The following is a 19,447-nucleotide window of genomic DNA, read 5'->3' on the forward strand; positions in this document are numbered from 1 at the left end:
TACAAAGATATGCTCACACAGTGTGAGAAATGATGTAAGCACAATATTACTCATTGTAGTATTGTTGTAATAGGAAAGTATTGGAAATAACATAAATTTAGTTCATTAGTAAGGGACCAGTTACATAAACTGTATTAATCTATATGATGGAATAGTGTACATGTCCTAAATAAAAACAAAATGGAACACTGTATGTACTGATATGAAAATTCACATTTTAATTCTTGAATCTGTTAAATAAAAAGACGGATATGGAAAACCTCCAAGATATTTTAGGTGAAGAACAACAGTTAAATCCCTATATAAAGTATGCTACTACTTGTGTTTTAAAAATGGGGTCCCTCAAAGCACATTTCTTGGAAAACTGCATTTCATGTGGTGGTGGTAGAGAATGGTTTGTCAACTTGTCTTTTGCGGGTTTAATCTTTCAATCCCACTTTACAATGAGTCCAAACCACTCAAAGAGCCTTCCCTTCCTTCCTTTAAAGCCACTCATGCCTTGCCTTATTGATTTTCCTTCCATTACTCCTATTTTCTCCAAGTCATTAATTCACAATGCTTGGAATAAGAAACTAATACTGCCAAGGAGGAAGGAATTTAGGTTGGCTAGTGAAGCATTCTCTTCCTAATAGGAAAGCCAAACTAAAGTCGCGAAGTTCTTTGGTAAATTTGGAATGAGAGCAAAGAAAACCAAAGCCTTGAAGGATTTTACCATCCATTCTTATGGCTTAACATCCAACCAAACCTGATAACTTACATTTCCTTATCTGCAACCAGCTCTTTCCTGAGTTCTAATTCTGTGTTCTGAACTGCTTCTTGGATTTCACTGCCTAGATAACCATTATCATCTCAAGTGCAATGTGTCTAACCTGAACCCATCTTGCCCCTAACCCTAAATATTTCTCAAAATCAGCAGCCATTTTTTTACTCCTCTCTTATTTACTTCACCTTAGCTTTTTCTTTATGCAGTAAGGTGGTAATTTCAGACAACTGTAATCTACAATGCTTCTCCTTTTTAAAAGAATAATACGTCAGAAGGGCTTTGGTTATGGGCTTAGTTTATGCTTTAAAAATTGGAGGGCAAATCCAATACGCACTGGAAATTTCATTAACATAACCCCGTGGTTTCCCCATTTCTCTCTACCATTGGTAACCAAATCCACTACTAATTATTTTCATAGGGAAGAAAACATGAAATTCCTCACTCCTCTAGGCAAGACTATACTGATATCTCCTCCCCAGAGCAATGTTCACTTCACCCATTCTTACCAGTGCTATTCCCATCTTTTTCGGCACATCATGTTAAATCTAGTGACTCATAAAGGCCCACTTGTGGCAACAACTGGATCAGCAACTTAATCATAATAACTTCAATAATAATAACAGTTTTCATCACTCAAAAATAGCGAGTCTGACCCCCATTTCTGCTTCTGAATGACTGTGTGTGTTGGTTTGGGGTAGAAAGAAGGGGCAATGAGTTAAATAGTCCCAGTGTAGTTACATAATGCACACTACATGCCAGTATGTTTGCATGTGTGTATATATACATATATTGAGCAAGCGGAGAAAGTAGAAGCCCATGCTCTAGCTGCCAGGTATCAAGGAGAGGAAGTTTCTGGCCTTTGGTTTTCCAAGAATAGGGTCTCTCCACTTTAATATTATTGACATTTGGGGCCAGATAATTCTTTGTTACTAGAGTTGGCCTTTGCATTGTAGGATGCTTAGCAGAATGCCAGACTTCTATCCACTTGATTTCAGTAGCAACCACTACCTTCAGTGTGACAACCAAAAATGTCTCCAGATATTGTCAAATACCCCCAGGATAGGGACAGCAAAATCAGCTCTAGTTGAGAAGCACTGCCATAGAGGGAATCAGGGCCCTGTATCCTATCAAATCTCATATCTGCTGAATTTCCCAGCATGAGAAGAGGCTGGGCAACCTCCCTGTTGGCATTCATCAAAGAATAGCCTTAAGTTTTCCGAATTGACCTAATTGCAGACCCATTAGTGCCCACTCAGACCACCTTGGCAGGTATCAAGGAAAGTCCAGCCTTAAATAAGTACAGCTATAAATTAAAGAAACTTTCTCAAAAAGCAATGCCCTGCATACATCTGGAGACATGAAACCAGGGTTCCTATAAGAAACTGGGAGTGATTCGTCATATAAGGTAGTCATCCACAATCAGTGAATTAATTAATTCAATTTTTCTTTTGAGACAGAGTCTCACTCTGTCACCCAAGCTGGAGTGCAATGGCATGGTCTCGGCTCACTGAAACCTCTGCCTCCCGAGTTCAAGCGATGCTCCCGCCTCAGCCTCCCAAGTAGCTGGGGCTACAGGTGTGTGCCACCACACCCAGCTAATTGTTGTATTTTTAGTAGAGATGGGGTTTCACTATGTTGGCCAGGCTGGTCTTGAACTCCTGACCTCATGATCTGTCCGCCTTGGCCTCCCAAAGTGCTGAGATTACAGGCGTGAGCCACTGTGCCTGGCCAATTAATTCAATTTTTAGAGGTCTATGTGAAGAAACCCTCGACTCTCATCAAAACACAAAAATGCTTGGGACTTACCAACTAGTAATAATATATCCTCTAAAGTTATTACAATGGTTGTGAGAATATTAAACAGAATGATAACCTCTGGCCATCTCTAATTTTATTGGCAATAAATCCCTTTAAGGAAAAGTAGTGTTTATTTCCAAGAGCAAGAGGTAACCCTGGCCTTTGATGTAGACATGGTCCCTCTGAGTACACATGTGATGAATGCTGTCAGACTCCATGGAACACAGACCTATGGTGGGGGGGGTCTCCTGGCTATGTCTTAGGAACTTACCTTCATTCATTTAGGCCTTAGCAAAGATCACCGTCTATGAAGTTCATGGGCAGTGCTGGCATAGAACCAAGTGAAGGTCTCCAGGCATAACTACAAAGTGGTGAAGAGCAAAGTTGAGAAAAACAAGCTATCTCTATTATCAGATCAAATAATTCTTCCTTTTAAAAACATTTCCATGGCTTCACATTTCAATTAAAAGAAAATGTAACTTCCTCCTCATGGCCTACGGCATGATCCAGCCCCAACATCACCTCCTACTATTCTGCCCCCAACTCATTCTGTGTGGGCCACACTGGTCTTTCCCTGTTCCTTCTGATCTCAGAACATTTTACCATGGAATTCTCATTGTCTGGACCACTCTTTGCATTGATCTTCACATGGCTGGGTCCTTCTCAACATTCAGGTCTCAGCTAAACGTCACCCTTCTCAGAGAGGTCTTTGCTGACAACCATATCTGAGAAGGTATCCTGAGCTCTCAATCTGTATCGTGCACACTGATCATCTGGGGATCATGTTACAAGATAGACTTTGACTCAGTGGTTCTGGGGAGGGACTTGAAATTCTGCATTTCTAACAAGCTCCCGAGGAATACAAACTTTCTGCTCCACAGATCATCTACCCACAGGGGTGGGTAGACCCCCATGCCTCAATCTTTGTCACACTACCTGTGTCATTTAATTGGTGGCTTTTATCAGGATCTTAAATTATTTATTTATCTGTTTGTGTTGGATTGTTTGTTGTCCAATCTATTCATTTACTAGAATGTAAATTCCCTGAGAGCAAGGAGTCTGTCTAGCACTTTTAAATTCTCAGCACTTCCCACAGTACCTGACACATCATAGGTGCTCCATAAATATTGTTGAATGAGTGATGTTGTTCATGATTCATTGACTCTGTGATCCCTTCCAGTGTCTGCTTCTGACTGCTTCAGTGAGCACTCAATTATACAACAGAAACTACACTGTAATGATAGGGCAGTGCTACTCAAGTGCCAGTCCAGAAACTGCTAGGTATTGACCAATGCTGAATTAAGAATCTTATACTATAATATAAATCTGCTATGCCACTAAGCACAATTTTATCTGAGATGAGACATTTTTCATAGTAAGACTTTCTGGATGAAGCAAGCAATGCTTTGTCTTGCCTTGTGGTAAAAGCTCCTCATCTCATATTAGAATGGTAACAGTGTGTGAACTGGTCCCCACTGGCAGGACACATTTTGAGTTGTGCTGATATAGGGGATATAAAGCCAAATAAGATCTATTTTTTAACTTCAGAAAATCCATACATAGGTAAGAGAATTACACATTCAAATACATAAGTGCAAATCTTTTGTCAAGTGCTATAATACGGAATTAAGTGGAAGAACTCAGGAATTGTAGAAAAAACAAAGAATTGGTCTTTTGTGCTTCCCCTTAGTCACACCTTTCCTGACACCTGCTCTCATTATAACCACAAACCCTCCCACCATACCCCTTCCTCCTGATCACATACCACTCATCTGGGCCATGTTCTTCCCCTTGGGCCCTGAAACACTGAAGTTACAGGACCAGGCTTGGGTCTTCTGAGAAATTGTGAAAGGGAACTGAGAATTGTGGTAGAGAACAGAAAATGATAGGAGAGATAGGGAATTATGGGAGAAGGGAGAATTGCAGGAGAGAATAAAGTATCATGAGAGAACAGAGAATTGTGAGAGACAATGTGGAATTGGGAGACAGACTAGGGAGCTGCGAAAGAGAACAGAATATTGTTTAATAACGGAGAAGTGCAAGAGTGGAGAATTGTGAGAGACAGCAAAGAATTGTAGGAGATACGAGGAATTATGGGAAAGATAAGGAATTATGGGAAAGAACAGAGACTTGTAGGTGAGACAGGGAATTGTGGGAGATAATAAAGAATGGGGGAAGACATCAGGAATTGTAGGAAAAAACAGAGAATTGTGGGAGTCACACAAAATTGTGGACACACAGGGAATTGTGGGAGAGAAGGGAGAATTATGAAACAGAAGGGATTATTGTGGGAGAGACGGGAAATTGTGTAAGAGAACAGAGTATTGTGAGAGAACAGAATTATGAGGGAGACTAATGAGTTAGAGGAGAGACTACAGAATTGCAAATGAGGATGGAGTATTTTAGGAGAATGGAGGACTGTGAGTGAAAGTGAAGAATTATCAGAGAGAAGAAAGAATTAGGAGAGAGATGTGGAATTATGAGAAAGACAGGAAATTGTAGCATATAAAACAGAATTGTGGGAGAGAGCAGAATTGTGGGAGAGACATAGATTTGTGGAGAGGACAGCACAAAGAATTGTGGGAGAGACACAAGATTGTGGGAGAGAATAAAAAATTGTGGAAGAGACACAAAATTGTGGGAGAAAAGGGACACGTGGGATAGAAAATTGTGAATGGGAATATTGTGAGAAAACAGAATTATGAGAGAGAATGGGAGTTAGGGGAGAGACTGGGGAATTCTGAACAATCATGGAGTATTTTGAGAGAATGGAGAATTGTAAGAGTGGAGAATTCTGTGAAAGAACAAAGAATTGTGGGGGAGATGGGGAATTATAGGAAAGACAGGAAATTGTAGCATAGAATACAGAATTATGGTTGAGATAAGGAATTGTGGGAGAGAACAGAGAATTGTGAGAGGAAACCAAAAATTGTGGGAAGAAACATGGAATTATGGGAGACACAGGGAATTGTGGGAGAACAGAGAACTCAGGGAGAGACAGGAAACTGGGGTAGAGAACAGAGAGTTCTGGGAGATACAGGGAACCATGGGAGAGAATACAGTGTTGTGGGAGAGACGGAATAATTATGAGAATGAAGGGAGAATTGTGGGAGAAAGGAAATCATGAAAAAGAATATTGTGAAAGAACAGAATTATAAGAGATAATGGGTAATTATGGGAGAGACTGGGGAATAAGAACAGAGTATTGTGAATGAACAGAACATTGTGGAAATGAATAATTTTGAGGAACTGTGAGAGACAGAGTCATAGGGAATGATGGAAAAGACAGAGAACTGTGGGAAATAGAATTTTGAGAGATACAAGAATTTGTAGGAAAGGCTTGCTGGGAAACCCAGCAATTTGTGGGAAAAACAATAGAATTACGGGCAAGACCGGGAATTGTGGGACAGAAAAGTGAATTGTGGGAGACACAGGGAATCGTGGGAGAAACAAGAGAATTGTGAGCAAGACAAGGAATTGTGGGACAGAAAAATGAATTGTGGGAAGGAATAGAATTTTGGGAGTGACATGGGATTGTGGGAGAAATAAGGAATTGTGGGAGAGACAGAAGATTGTGGAAAGAACTGAGAATTGTGGGAGACAGAATTGTGGGTAACAAAACAGAATTGCGGGAGTGAAAGGGAATTGTGGGAGGGACAAAAGAATTGTGGGTAAAGAGAGAAGTTGAGCTGTGATAGTTGAAATGGAATCCTTGGGCTACCCTGTAGGCAGTTCTGATGCTGGGATGGCCCTTCTGAGTTGTCCCCTTTGGGGCTAGGGGCCTGGACTTATGTGCCCTTGCAGAGACCCTCATAGGATGCAGACCGTCCCCAAGGAGGGAATGTGATTTTGTGTGAGGCAATTCTCTTAGGCAGAGGACAATTCCTGGAGACTCAGCTGAAAGCTGTGAGCCCCCAACACTTCCTGCACCAGGGGGCATCTGGACGTATTTCACAGAGCCGCTATAGTTATATGGAAAGATATATGTTTCTTTATTAACACTTTAAGTAACAAGATAAAATTACCTTAATTTCAAATTAGTGGATGGATGATATTTTGAGACAGGCACAACAACCATATGTGACATAATTCATCTGTAATGTTTATTAGTGCCACATACAGCTAATAGTACTAGGATTTATTGCCTACATTCCTGATGGAAGAAAATGCTAAATTTCTGTTGGAGGTAAATGAAAATACAGACATTCAAAATCACATACCCAGTTAAGAAGAACTTAGCAGTCAGAACACTGTCTTGTTCACTTTTGGATCTCCACCACCAAAGTTACAGGCACCTACTAACGTTTCTTGAATCATTGCTACAATTAAAACTGATGGGATAAGATTTTAAAAAAAAACCAGAAATTTAAAAACTCCTCCAAAGCACTCCCTCTGCCGTATAAAGCATACATAGCAGAGCTCGTCACTCTAGGGAAGCCTCTGGACCAGACAACCTTCCCCGCCACCGCCGGCATTTTGAAAAACGCTCCTGGCCTGGAGGGGCGGGCCCAGAGAGCGGCCCCCGCAGCGGTTACAGGCCGAGGCGAGGAGGGGACGGAACCCGCTCTCCGTGATTGACGGAAAATATTACTCTTCAGCCCGCCTCCCGCGTGCCCGGAAGTCCCGCCTTCTAAAAAGGAAGTAGGGGTGCGTGAGAACGCCGGCGGTGATCGCGGCGACAGCGGTGACCGAGCGAGAGGAAGGCGGCGGCGGCGGGAAGTCACTGCTGCTCTGGGTTCGGGTTGGCGACTGAAGGCGGTACCGGCCTCCCGGAACAGCCCGGGGCGGGGGCTTAGGTGCAGAAGGGCAGGCTGGCCGCTGCCGGTTTGGTCTGGGGACCGCGGCCTGGAGCAGGTGGGCAAGCGCCGGGACGGTGTGGGGAAGACACTTGGCAGCTCCTCGACCTCTGGTGTCCCTTCGTTTCTTCGAATTCCTATTCATGCGCCGCACCCTTCCCGGGCCCTCAGGCCTGTACCTCCTGGCTGTGACGTGGTTTCTCAGCGACTGCCTCACCTCAGTCCCAAAATCCTCACTGCCTTAGATACGTGCCCCCAGAGGTTGGCCTAGGTTTCACAGTATTTCTCTTAAGGGGGCAATATATTAAAGCTGTCCCTCGAAGTTAGTACCCTGCCTGGTAGATGCCCATGGGCTGACAAAGAGGAGGAACAAGGGTTGACCAGATTAGGACTAATGAGAGAATAGTCTGAGTCCAGAGACATTAATCTGTCTCTTTGTTTTGGCAGGTGGAAATTTAAAATTGTTTGGAGTCAACACTGTTTCCAACCATGGGTTTGTCTCCATCTGCTCCTGCTGTTGCAGTTCAGGCCTCAAATGCTTCAGCGTCCCCACCTTCAGGATGCCCGATGCATGAAGGGAAAATGAAAGGTAATCGGCCCTTTGCCTAGAAAATAAAAACAAAAGATAATTCACGGCTGGGCGTGGTGGTTCACGCCTGTGATAGCACTTTGGGAGGCCGAGGTGGGTGGACTGCTTGAGCTCAGGAGTTCGAGACCAGTCTGGGCAACATAGCAAAAACCTGCCTCTACAAAAAAATACAAACATTAGCCAGACATGGTGGTGGGTGCCCGTAGTACCAGCGACTTTGGAGGTTGAGGTGGGCAGATCGCCTGGGAGGCCGAGGTTGCAGTGAGCCAAGATTGTGCCACTGCACTCCGGCCTGGGTGACAGAGTGAGACTGTGTCTTAAAAAAAATCTTGAAAGGCTGTAAAGGAAGAGGCAGTGTAGTATGCTGCTGAGGCTGGTAGGCATGGGAGTCAGGCACCCTGGGTCTGGTCCTTATTTTGCGTCTTATTGAGGTTTGTGACTCTAAACAAGTTAACTCTGTTAGCCTCAGTCTGTCATCTGTAAGATGAAGATATAATAATGTTTCACAGGCCTGTCATGATGATTGCATGAGAACGTAGTGAGTACTCTAAACCAGCCCCAACTTCCCAAAGTTTACTTGTGCCTACGTCAGTGGTTCTTAACTGGAAGGGGGCAATCCCTCCTTCCCACAGGGGACATTTGCCAATACCTGGAGGCATTTTTGGTTGTCACAACTGAGAGGAAAGTGAATAGAGGGCAGGAGTGCTCCTAAACATCCTACAATGTACAGAACAGCCCACCAATAAAGAATCAGCTGGCCCCAAATATCAAGAGGGCCAAGGTTGAGAAACCTTAGTCTAGATCTAGCTGTCTTGATAAATAACCTTTGCTCGTATAGCCATTTCAGTATTCTCATATATAAACGTAAGCCATCACCTAACGGGCTTGCTGTCCATTCTTTAGATAAGAAAATGAAAATGGAAAAGCTGTCTTTCGTTTTTAATTCATTCATGTCTACTTTAGATTGTTTATATTAAAGTGTGGCTTGAATCAGTAAGTCGTGGAGGGCAGAAGCAACATGGTGTGCTTACTGAGTACTAATGCTTGCGCTGTTATTCATTTCTTCAGTCAGCCAGCCTATTCTGAGAGGTCACTGCCCATTCTGTACCAAGCACTGCTTGGTTTTGTTTGTTTCTGCACGAGAGAATAACATCATACAAAATGGAGCTTTGCCTGATGGAGCTTACATTCTCATCTTCATAAGCTATGTGGTCCGTTTTCTTCCTATTTTATAGTCAAGGAAACTAAGACTTGGAGTAACTGATGCTCCAAGTCACATAGTAAGTGGCAAAGCCAGCAAAAGTTCTGTGACCTTGGACAAGGACAGACTGTTCTTCTGGGGTTTCTTTGTACAGGAAGAATTGAGACAGATCAGCCAAAGCAGGTGTGCTCCTGTTCTGAGTGTCTTCAGGGAGATCCTAGAACCCTTACTTTGGTTTTATTTCATTTGCTGTATATCTTGGAGAGCTGCCAGACTTTTACATTAATAAAGAATGTGGGTGTCTATAGGCGATCGAAGGGGCTACTGGTTATATGATGTGAAAAGTTGAAATGTTATTTTCTTGGTAAAACCCAGCTGGGATCCATGACTTGGAAAGGATTGGTGCTTTCAGTGGTAGAGAGGAAAGGCATAGCAAGTCTTCCATCACCCCTAAAGTGGGCAGTGGCACAGGGCACCAGGAAATGAGGGCTTGGGAGGACAGGTGCAGGGAAGGAAGTGAAAGCAAACTCATCTTCTTCATGTGTATTGCTGTAGTTGCTGCTGCTGCCTGAGGCCAAGATTGCATTACATGAGCAGCTGTCTTCTGTGTCGCAGCTCTCCAAGTGCCTGCTCATTCTCTGAACAAGTTTCCCAGTCCCCCACTAATTGGGATCAGCGTCCTGGGTCTTTGGGCATAGCCCTTGCTATTGCTCATCTCATTAGGCTCAGACCTTCCTTCGTAATGGGCATCTTGATCCTGTATGGGTTGCGGAATATTTTCTTTATTGTCTGCCTTTTCCTGTTAAACTTGCTGTTGACTGATGGGAATAGGCCCTAGGCCACGTGGTTTTCCTATGCCTTGTTTCAGTCTTGAGACAAAGCAGAGTGGCATTCAGATTTTTTTGCAGTAGCCTCTGTGATGTCTCCTGTGTTCATTTTCTCTTCCCGTTCCTTGTACCTGAGATAATACATCAGTAATGAAAGCCTGGATTGCAACTGTGTCCTGATTGGGTCTGGGCTTCTCTGGAACTAGGGAATGGAAAGTCAAGGAGATCCTGTGAAATGTGGCTGGTCCCCACTTAGGTTCCTCTAACAGCTCCCCAGCTGCTCATCCAGCCAGGTTACTCAAACCATGGCACAGATAACACATGCTCTTGCAACTGCCAAGGTTTTTTGGCTTATTTTTGCTGGGGGTGTGACACAATTAGAGAATGGGTACTCATTTTTCTTTCAAAGGAAATGTAAATTTTAGAACCTTCTCATCTTTAGGATTTTGGAATGTTAGCTAGTTCAGTTCTTGGTAGATTTAAACAGAAGAAACCTGGCTTTTCCTATGGTGTTAATCATTGGTCAGAAATTCAGCTCTTTAGTGCTCCAATTGAGAGAGTTAGATGTCCTGCCTTCATGGTGACACCATTTTTATACTTGATAATTTCAGGCTGTCCAGTGAGTACAGAGCCATCTGGCCCAACCTGTGAGAAGAAAACATACTCTGTGCCTGCCCACCAGGAACGCGCCTATGAGTACGTGGAGTGTCCCATTAGGGGCACGGCGGCTGAGAATAAGGAGAACCTAGATCCTTCAAATCTGGTAATCCACACTCATCTTTTCTTTCTGGAGCTTTTTTTGCAGGGTTGCTTGTACAGACTCCCAAGACAAGTTGCAAATGGCTAGGATGAATTCTTCTGTCCTTTGAAAACAGAGAAGTTAGATATTCCATCTACAGTGAAAATCTAGAATGTGTTAGTAAGTGTAGTTTCAGGGAGTGCCTGGGAAAAAAACCAGAGTGATTATGAGGAGCCAGCATAGTTGTACTGGGAGTAAGCCATACCAAATAAATATTTTCTTCTGGGACAGTTACTAGGTGGTAGATGGGAAATTCTGTAAGAACCATAGCTAGAGTTAGTTAAGGTATCTTTGGTCTGGGGAAACTTTGTAGACACATTACATGATTGGGGAACTTCTTCAGGTACAATAGGGTGCCAGCCTGCCCGAGTCACTAGGGTGGTTCACTGTCGTGTGACTGCCAGCAAATTTAATGCAAGGTTGATGTGACATCACTACATTTTGTGATAAACAACATCAGAAATTGTGGTCTAAAGTTTGGAATCATGTTTTAACGGGAGGCGCAGGCATATACTTTAGAGGGCCATGGGATTATCAAGAATAGAAATTTTAGCGAACCAGACAGCATGTAAAGAAACTAGAAATACTTAGCCTGGAAAAGAAAGGGCATGGGGGATACAATAGCAGCGTCCACCTCAGGAATCAACAAACTATGGCCCACTGCCTGTTTTTGAAAATAAAGTTTTGGACAATGCACCAAGATTATCTTGCACATAGGCCTTCAAATATTTACACCAGAGGTCATTGGAAACTGCTATAAAGGGCTAGGTAGTAAATATGTTTGATTCTGTGGGCCATAGGGTCTCTGTCACACTACCCAGTTCTGCTGCTGCTGCTTTCTCTGTAGCATGAAAGCAGCAACAGGCAGCATTATCCGAAGCCCCTGGCAGACCACTGGCCTAGATGATCTCTAATAGGTGAGTGGTTCAGAACATGGGCCTTTTGGAATCTTACAGACCTAGACACTTACTCCATGGGATCATGATATGTAGTGAGAATGTGAATAACAGCTAACTTTTCTTGTGGTCACTTTTTAAAAATTTTTTATTCAAGGCTAGCCAACTGAAGCAGTGGGAGAGGAGAAAGAACAAAGAAATCTGTAACTGGTTGTGATCAATTAGTCGTAAACACTACTGTACTCAGACCAGCCTCTTTTGGTCACTTTTCTAGCGTTTAAGCTAAGCACCCTACATTCTCCCCTTTAATCCTCATAACAACTCTGTGCAGCCAGTATTCTTAGTGTCCCCATTTCAGAGCTAAAGATACTGAGAGTGAAGGAGTCATTCATCCCACATCACCAGCTAGGAAGTGGCAGAGCCAAAACTGAATCCTTATCCACCTCAGACCCGTGCTCTTAAACACACTGTGGTGATAATGCAGGTAGAATACTCTCCAGTGCCTACTACACATGGCCGTTCTTGCTGTCGGTATTCTGAGGGCCTTGTTGTGATGGAGACTTTTAATTAATGTTTACTAGGAAATCCTTTATACTTCTAACACAGAAAGTTCAGGGCCAGTCATTCCCAACCTTGGGTGAGTTTGCCCCTCAGGCAAATATCCTGCTAAACATACTGCAGTGCTTAGACAGACCACCATAACTAAAAATTGTCCAGCTCCAAATGTCAATAGTGCCACGGATGAGAGACCCTGGCTAAGGCTAAGTGCTAGCATAATAGTATTGGTGACCCACATGTCTGGGAGAAGGGATTCTTCCCACCTTCTGACCTCGCAGCATTGAGATGCAAAGACTCATCTGTAATATATTTTGCCTAAGGGATGAAGCATAAGCAGAAACCTAAAAAATCTGAGAATATTTTTTTAAAAAGCAGTGCTGTACATGTATGCTATGAGAGTTTTCCCCAGAGAATGAATAGTCATTTTTGAAAAGCTTGTCATAAAATTTTTAGAAATGCCTGAAGATCGTGGCATTAGTTTTTACTTCTTATTCCTTGGTGACGTTACTTCTAAATTTGTTCAAAGGAGAAAGAGGCCAAAAATTTAACCATATTTGGGAACTTAATCAATGAAGAAACACAACTTCAGTAATATGACTCTTCCAAACAGTCAGATTATCTGAGAAGTCTGAAATTTTGATGTCACTGATTTAATAAGTAATCTGTGCTTTTTGTGTGATGTATTGCTTTCCAGGAAGTAGTTAATTATATTGCCTTTTACTTTATATCCTATAGAAGCAAATCTGTTTATTTTATTTAGATGCCACCACCCAATCAAACACCAGCTCCAGATCAGCCGTTTGCATTGTCTACTGTCAGAGAAGAGTCATCCATTCCCAGAGCAGATTCAGAGAAAAAGTGGGTTTACCCTTCCGAGCAGATGTTCTGGAATGCAATGTTAAAGAAAGGGTGAGTGAACATATTTAAGATAAAAATTTGCTTGTCAGAATATCCAAGAGTTATATGCTAAAGCGATTTTTTACCTTCAAAACAATATAGTACATTTTTATGTATTAATCAGTTTATAATCACCTGATTTTTTTCACACCTGTCAGAATGTAAGTGCAAGGCCAGTGTATTAAATCAGGGTTCTCAAGAGAAACAGAACCAATAGGATATGTGCAGGGGGGGCAGGAGACAAGGAAGGCAGGAAGATATTTATTGTAGGGAATTGACTTACACAATTATATAAAGCTGAGGAGTCCCAAGATCTGCAGTCAGCAAGCTGGAGACCCAGGAGAGCCAGTGGCACACTTCTGGTCTGAAAGCCAGCAGTCTCAAGATGCGAGAAGAACTGATGTTTCAGTTTAAGTCCAAAGGCAGGAAAAGCCCAATGTCCCAGCTCAAGCACTCATGCAGAAGGCCTTCCCCCTTACTTATGGAAGGGTCAGCCTTTTTGTCATTCAGGTCTGCAACTGATCGGATGTGACCCACCCACACGGAGTGGGGAGGGCAGTCTGCTTCACTTAGCCTACCAATCAGAATGTTACTCACATTCAAAAACACCCTCACAGACACACCCAGCATAATGTTTGACCAAATGTCTGGGCATCCTGTGGCATAGGCAGGTTGACACATAAAATTAACCATCACAGCTAGTAATAGGTTTTTTAAAAAACTGAAAACATTATTAGATAAAATGTTTAGAAAAAGTTAGGGGATCATTGATCAGTGGTACTATCTGAACAAATGTCACCTTAAAAATAGATGATTTTGTAAGTCTGGTTTACTGTGACTCAGTAAAATGAGACTAAGGTGAACCTTTTATATTTGTTTTCAATGCTTCTATAGTAGCTTTTGGATTTATAGTGCTGCTCCATGATCATGGGTAAATCTGGAAAATGAGCCTTAGATCTGTTAAATTCAGAGAAAATGAGCATTCTTAGTTCTTTCTCAAAGGGGAATGTTGAATAAATCATCTTATGAAAATATGTGGATTAATTTTATGGCATTATCAGGAACAGTTGTCAAATTTTACCAGATGTTCTTTCCTAGGTGGAAGTGGAAGGATGAGGATATCAGTCAGAAGGATATGTATAATATCATTAGAATTCACAATCAGAATAACGAGCAGGCTTGGAAGGAGATTTTGAAGTGGGAAGCCCTTCATGCTGCGTAAGTATGTTTGAGATCTTAAATCTTTCAAGCATCTTTCTTATTTCGTATCAGCTTTCTAGAGTTTTAACATTCAAATCATTTGTTCTAATAAAACATTTTATGTAGCAGGCATGGCTCAATGACAATTGTTGCATGACAGGCCACCCTTCTTAGTTGAAAAATAGCAACCATTTTATTAGGCTTGTGGATTCAGTGGGTCTGGAGTACGCCAAGGACAGGGCAAGGATGGCTTGTCTCTGTTCCTTGATGTCTGGGGCCTCAGCTGCGAAGACTCAGTGGTCAGGATGGCTTCCGAGCCATGGGCTAGAGTCTTCTGACGGCCGGCTCGTTTACTCCTCTGGTGAGTGGTACTGGCTTTTGGCCAGAACACCTCCCCATGGCCTCTGTATATGGCTGTTTCGGCTTCGTCATATGGTGGCTAGGTTCCAATAGCTAGAGTTCCAAAAAGCATCTCTATCTCCTTTTCTGACCTAGCCTGGGAAGTCCCAAAGTGTCAGGAGCCTGCCCAGATTCAAGGAGAAGGGGCAGAGACCCTGACTCTCAGCAGAAGGAGCATCACAGCCCTTCGAAAGCAGAGCATGTGGGAAGGGAGATGCTAAAATGCCATCTGCCCCAAGGGAGGTGGGAAAGACATTTTTGTTCCCTCAGTAGCATTTATTGAATCCCCATTAGGACCAAACACAAAGAGATGTCTTAACTCAGAGCCCCTTTTCTCAAGGAGAATAGGTAAATGCAGCTGTGTGTGTTAAAGGAGATAGGACTTCAGTCTGTTGAGTAGTGGTTCTCACACTGCAGCATGCATCAGGATCATGGGGAAGGTTTGTTAAAACCCAGCATGCTGGGTCCCATCCGCAGGATGTCTGACTTAGTCTGTTTCGGGTGGTGCCTAGACTGGGTGTATCTAGAGCACTGCATATGCTGCTGGTTTGAGCCAGATTATGTCATAAACAGTGGTTTTAAATTCATTGCACAATGTGATTAATTTCTTGGCTAAAGTCCACTTAATGATTTTTTAAGGTGTTTTGTTTGTTTTTAATATTTGCACTCTGAAGTTCATTGGTTGCACTCCCTGGCTGTCATAGGCTGGGCCTCAGGCTTGGGGTGAGTGTATATGAGAGGGGAACAACTGCAACCATGCTGCCCTCAGTAATCTCTGGCCTGAGAGGAGCCACAAGTGTTTGCAGTGACCTACTTTGAAAGTGTGTTCTAATTAAGACCACCTGCTAATTACTTGTGTGATTATGGAGCAAAGAGAAGAGAGAGGAGGGAATTTCATTTTGTCAGTTTCAATTCCTTCTCCAGTTATTTTCTGTCAAAATTAAGTAGACCATTTAAAAACTCATGCTATGATCTCCAGAAGAAAGTTTTGCCTAGATTGGGTTTACCTTTTTGCCTGTGACCCTCTTGAGAAGAGATGTTAAGGAGAGGAGTAGTTCCTAAAAGGAGAAGAAAAGTAACTCATAAGTCCTCAAATAGAAGTCCTTTATACTTTGGAAATTTTTCTCCCTCCCACTTACTTAGACACCTATCTTGTTATCCATGGGAGCAGCTAACAATATAGGTGGCCTCCTGACTTGGCCACCACTCCCTCTGTCTCGGTAACAGCTGTCTGTCCAGCCTGTAGGTGGGCTGTGAACTCCACGAGGACAGGGCTCAGAGGGTCTTGTTGGCACTGTTATACCCTGGTGCCCACAGAGGGCTGGTACCTAGAGAGTCCTCAGTAGGGGTCTGCAGGTAGAGGGAGTGCGTTTGCCAGCTAGGACTCTGCCACCCTTCATCTTACGTGTAGTTATTAAGGAGCTGGTCCAACATTAATTACCATGCATTTCTAGGGATTAATCCATCATTTTCTTTTCTTCATAAAGGCTGTTCATTGGTTTGAAATAAGAGTATAGGATTTTCTTGTTTGTCTAAAAAACCCAGGTGCTCTGTGCCAAAAAGAAGCATGATGCACAATACTTGAGGCTGTTTTTTTTTTTTAATGTGCCTTTCCTCCTCCACCAAATGGAAAGGCCCTATTTCCTGACTCCTGCAAAGTGCAGTGTAGATATCCAGAAGGAAGGGGAGGCAATGGAACACACCCAGTCCAGAAGGAAAGAGGAACATTTTTAACAAATAGGCACTTGTTTGAATTATTTTAGAACTTACCTTTCTCTGTAAATGTTATGTGAAACATATACAGGAAAAAAATGTATATTACTAAAAAATTAGAACATCATCTTTGTCAAAGAAAAGAAAATATTTTAACAGACTTTTCTTATTTGGGGAATTCTAGAGAGTGTCCTTGTGGTCCATCATTGATCCGGTTTGGAGGGAAAGCGAAAGAGTATTCACCAAGGGCACGAATTCGTTCCTGGATGGGGTGAGTGTCAGCACAGAAGTGTTGTTTCACCATCCTCAGGTTAGGGTCAACTTTCTCTTCATACCAGAACCAGTCTAAGAATTGCAGTGCCATCTTGCAAAACGTAATCCTTATTCAACTGTAGATTTCTTTCTCTCCCTGAGGTTTGCCCATTAATGGGCAGATTTATTAGGGTGTAGTAGATTGCTTCCTATTTATCATAGGGTTGAATGGAGTTATTGTCCATGTTCTTGGATCTGCCCTCTTACTCTTCCCGTGATCTGTGTCTTTGGGTTTATGCACTTAGCCATCCTGCCTTTCTTTTCTAGCATACTTGAGATTTTTTGCTCACACCTGCATTTCTGCAGTATCTCAGCTGACCTCCCTGGCTTAGGTCTCTTCCCCATTGACCTTATTCCTTTGTAGACAGATGAGCTGTCATCTGATACGGACTTATCACAGTTCTTCAGTGCCATCTTCCCTTAGTGCTGTTCACTGTGTGATTCTTCGAGTCTGACTTCCCCAGTTAGGTGTTTGGGAGCAGGTGTTTGCATGTGCTTCTTGAGCTTTCTCATGGCTTAAACTGGGACTGAATGTATTGCAAGCATTTTAACACTCAGTGGCATGTTTTTATTCCAGATATGAGTTGCCTTTTGATAGGCACGATTGGATCATAAACCGTTGCGGGACAGAAGTTAGATATGTGATTGATTATTATGATGGTGGTGAAGTCAACAAGGACTACCAGTTCACCATCCTGGACGTCCGTCCTGCCTTAGATTCACTTTCGGCAGTATGGGACAGAATGAAAGTCGCTTGGTGGCGTTGGACCTCGTAAAGCACTGTTTGAGATGGAAAAATATAAACTATTTTTTTCTGAGAGATACATTAAACTATTTTCCCCAAATTGAATTGCACTCATGATGTAATGGGAACTTCAAGTGGGTAATAACACTTTTTCCTTCACTTAACGAAGGATACTATGCACTGTTCACTTTTGAGTTGCGTTGTACCTTGCAGTTTATAGCAGATCATTTTGTTTTCTTCCTACTTAGCTTAAGTGGGAAGCAGTCCCTCAGTTTTTCCTTTACCTGCAGTATTGCCTGTGTATTTCATCTCGAAAAGCCTGAACAACCTCTGAAAATGAGCTTTTAAAAAGTGATGAAAGTTGCTTTTTTTCCTTACTATTTTCTCAGGAATACTCCAGAGATGTAAAGCCTGAGAGTCCATGGTGATGCTCAAGAGCTTTCATCTGGCCAAATATTTTAACTAAAACTGTTCATTATAAATAGGTGATTATACCTTTTTTAAAAAAGTTACCATTATTTCTAAAGCCCCTGTGGTATGATTGTGACCTTTAACAAAATGCAAAGGTATACACTGGAAAAGTAGTCAGCAAAATTCTCTCCAAATTCTGATTTATATGAATTCCTTGGACTGGATAGAGTACTTTCAACTATACCTTCCTTTGGAACATACCTTTTAAAAAATGTTCCCTTTTAAATCCTGTTATTCTAATACGTAACTCTGCTCCCAACAAACAGATCTCCTCATTATCCTTGGCGTTTGACATGTTATTCCAACTTCGAATCTCATTGCTTCCTTTGCTGGCAGCCTCCACCCTTCCCCTCATCAGTTGGCCTAATCCAAACCTTGAAAGCTGGCTTAAGTCCCAGTATCAGTGATGGTCCCCCTCTAAAACACGATTTTATATTTGGCTGAATGTTAAAATTCACAAGATGAGCATTTTTTTCCCAGATGGAGAACGCTTCAACTCAGTCTAGATTTTTTTTGTTTGTTTTAAGGAGGCTCTAAGTTTGCCATTGAAACTTTTTGTACCAGCAATCCATAAACTGGTTGTTCTATTTATAGCAGCATGTTACAAATGACTGCTGTTTTTTTTTTAACTGTCCATGCTATTAAATAATTTATCCTGAATGCTGTAGTGTTAAATTAGTGGATGAAATTGGCAGTCTGTGGGTGATTAATTTGATATGGATTTGTCAGTTTTGTGTGGAGTTTAAGAAATACAACAGCCTTAAACTCTACATTTCAAAATACTTGTATATTTTAAAATAAAGCTGATTAGTTCACAGGTTTTGAAAATTTTTTGGAGTAATTTTACACTTAACGATTGTTTCTTCAGACATATTATCTTTATAAAACCCATGCTTTATCGTAGAGTGATTTATAATCCAGCACACATATGTTTATTGCAGCACCGTTCACAATAGCAAAGACTTGGAACCAACCCAAATGCCCATCATTGATAGACTGGATAAAGAAAATGTGGCACATATATACTGTAGAATACTATGCAGCCATAAAAAGGATGAGTTCATGTCCTTTGCAGGGACATAGATGAAGCTGGAAACTATCATTCTCAGCAAACTAACACAAGAACAGAAAATCAAACACCACATGTTCTCACAAGTGGGGGTTGAACAATGAGAATACATGGACACAGGGAAGGGAACATCACACACTGGGGCCTGTTGGGGGTGGGGGGTAGGGGGCTAGGGGAGGGATAGCATTAGGAGAAATACCTAATATAGATGACGGGTTGATGGCTGCAGCAAACCAGCATGGCATATGTATACCTATGTAACAAAACTGCACGTTCTGCATATGTACCCCAGAATTTAAAGTATAATAATTAAAAAGCAATGCTATAGTCTCCCTACTCCAAGCAGCCACTTTTTCATCTACTAATCACTTTTTTTTTTTTTGAGATGGGAGTCTCGCTCTGTCGCCCAGACTGA

At 42.2% G+C, this 19,447-nt stretch overlaps 2 protein-coding genes across 2 annotated transcripts in view; one reads left to right on the forward strand and one right to left on the reverse strand.

Moving 5' to 3' along the window:
* Positions 1-7,070, reverse strand: part of MID1 (midline 1) — a 673,077-nt gene extending 666,007 nt beyond the window's left edge. The window contains exons 1-2 of the mRNA XM_063634953.1: positions 6,781-7,070; positions 2,832-2,921 (exon numbers count right to left, since the gene is read on the reverse strand). The gene's annotated coding sequence lies outside the window, so the exon portion shown is untranslated. The remainder of the gene's footprint in view (positions 1-2,831; positions 2,922-6,780) is intronic.
* Positions 7,071-7,170: 100 nt separating this feature from the next.
* HCCS (holocytochrome c synthase) lies at positions 7,171-18,780 on the forward strand. The gene is made up of 7 exons (XM_055266926.2): positions 7,171-7,414; positions 7,804-7,945; positions 10,585-10,736; positions 12,987-13,135; positions 14,222-14,341; positions 16,620-16,706; positions 17,325-18,780. Exons 2-7 carry the CDS (start codon positions 7,846-7,848, stop codon positions 17,521-17,523), a joined length of 807 nt encoding a protein of 268 aa, XP_055122901.1. The 5' UTR covers positions 7,171-7,414; positions 7,804-7,845; the 3' UTR covers positions 17,524-18,780.
* The last annotated feature ends 667 nt before the right edge of the window (positions 18,781-19,447 follow it).

The sequence above is a fragment of the Symphalangus syndactylus genome, chromosome X (assembly GCF_028878055.3).
Source record: "Symphalangus syndactylus isolate Jambi chromosome X, NHGRI_mSymSyn1-v2.1_pri, whole genome shotgun sequence".
NCBI lineage: Eukaryota > Metazoa > Chordata > Mammalia > Primates > Hylobatidae > Symphalangus > Symphalangus syndactylus.

What these genes read in the sequence shown, in the direction of transcription:
- HCCS (XM_055266926.2), top strand. Translation starts at nt 7,846, where the DNA reads ATGGGTTTGTCTCCATCTGCTCCTGCTGTTGCAGTTCAGGCCTCAAAT. An exon ending in AATGCAATGTTAAAGAAAGG is followed by an intron (nt 13,136 to 14,221) that starts GTGAGTGAACAT and finishes GTTCTTTCCTAG; the next exon opens with GTGGAAGTGGAAGGATGAGG. An exon ending in TGGGAAGCCCTTCATGCTGC is followed by an intron (nt 14,342 to 16,619) that starts GTAAGTATGTTT and finishes GGGGAATTCTAG; the next exon opens with AGAGTGTCCTTGTGGTCCAT.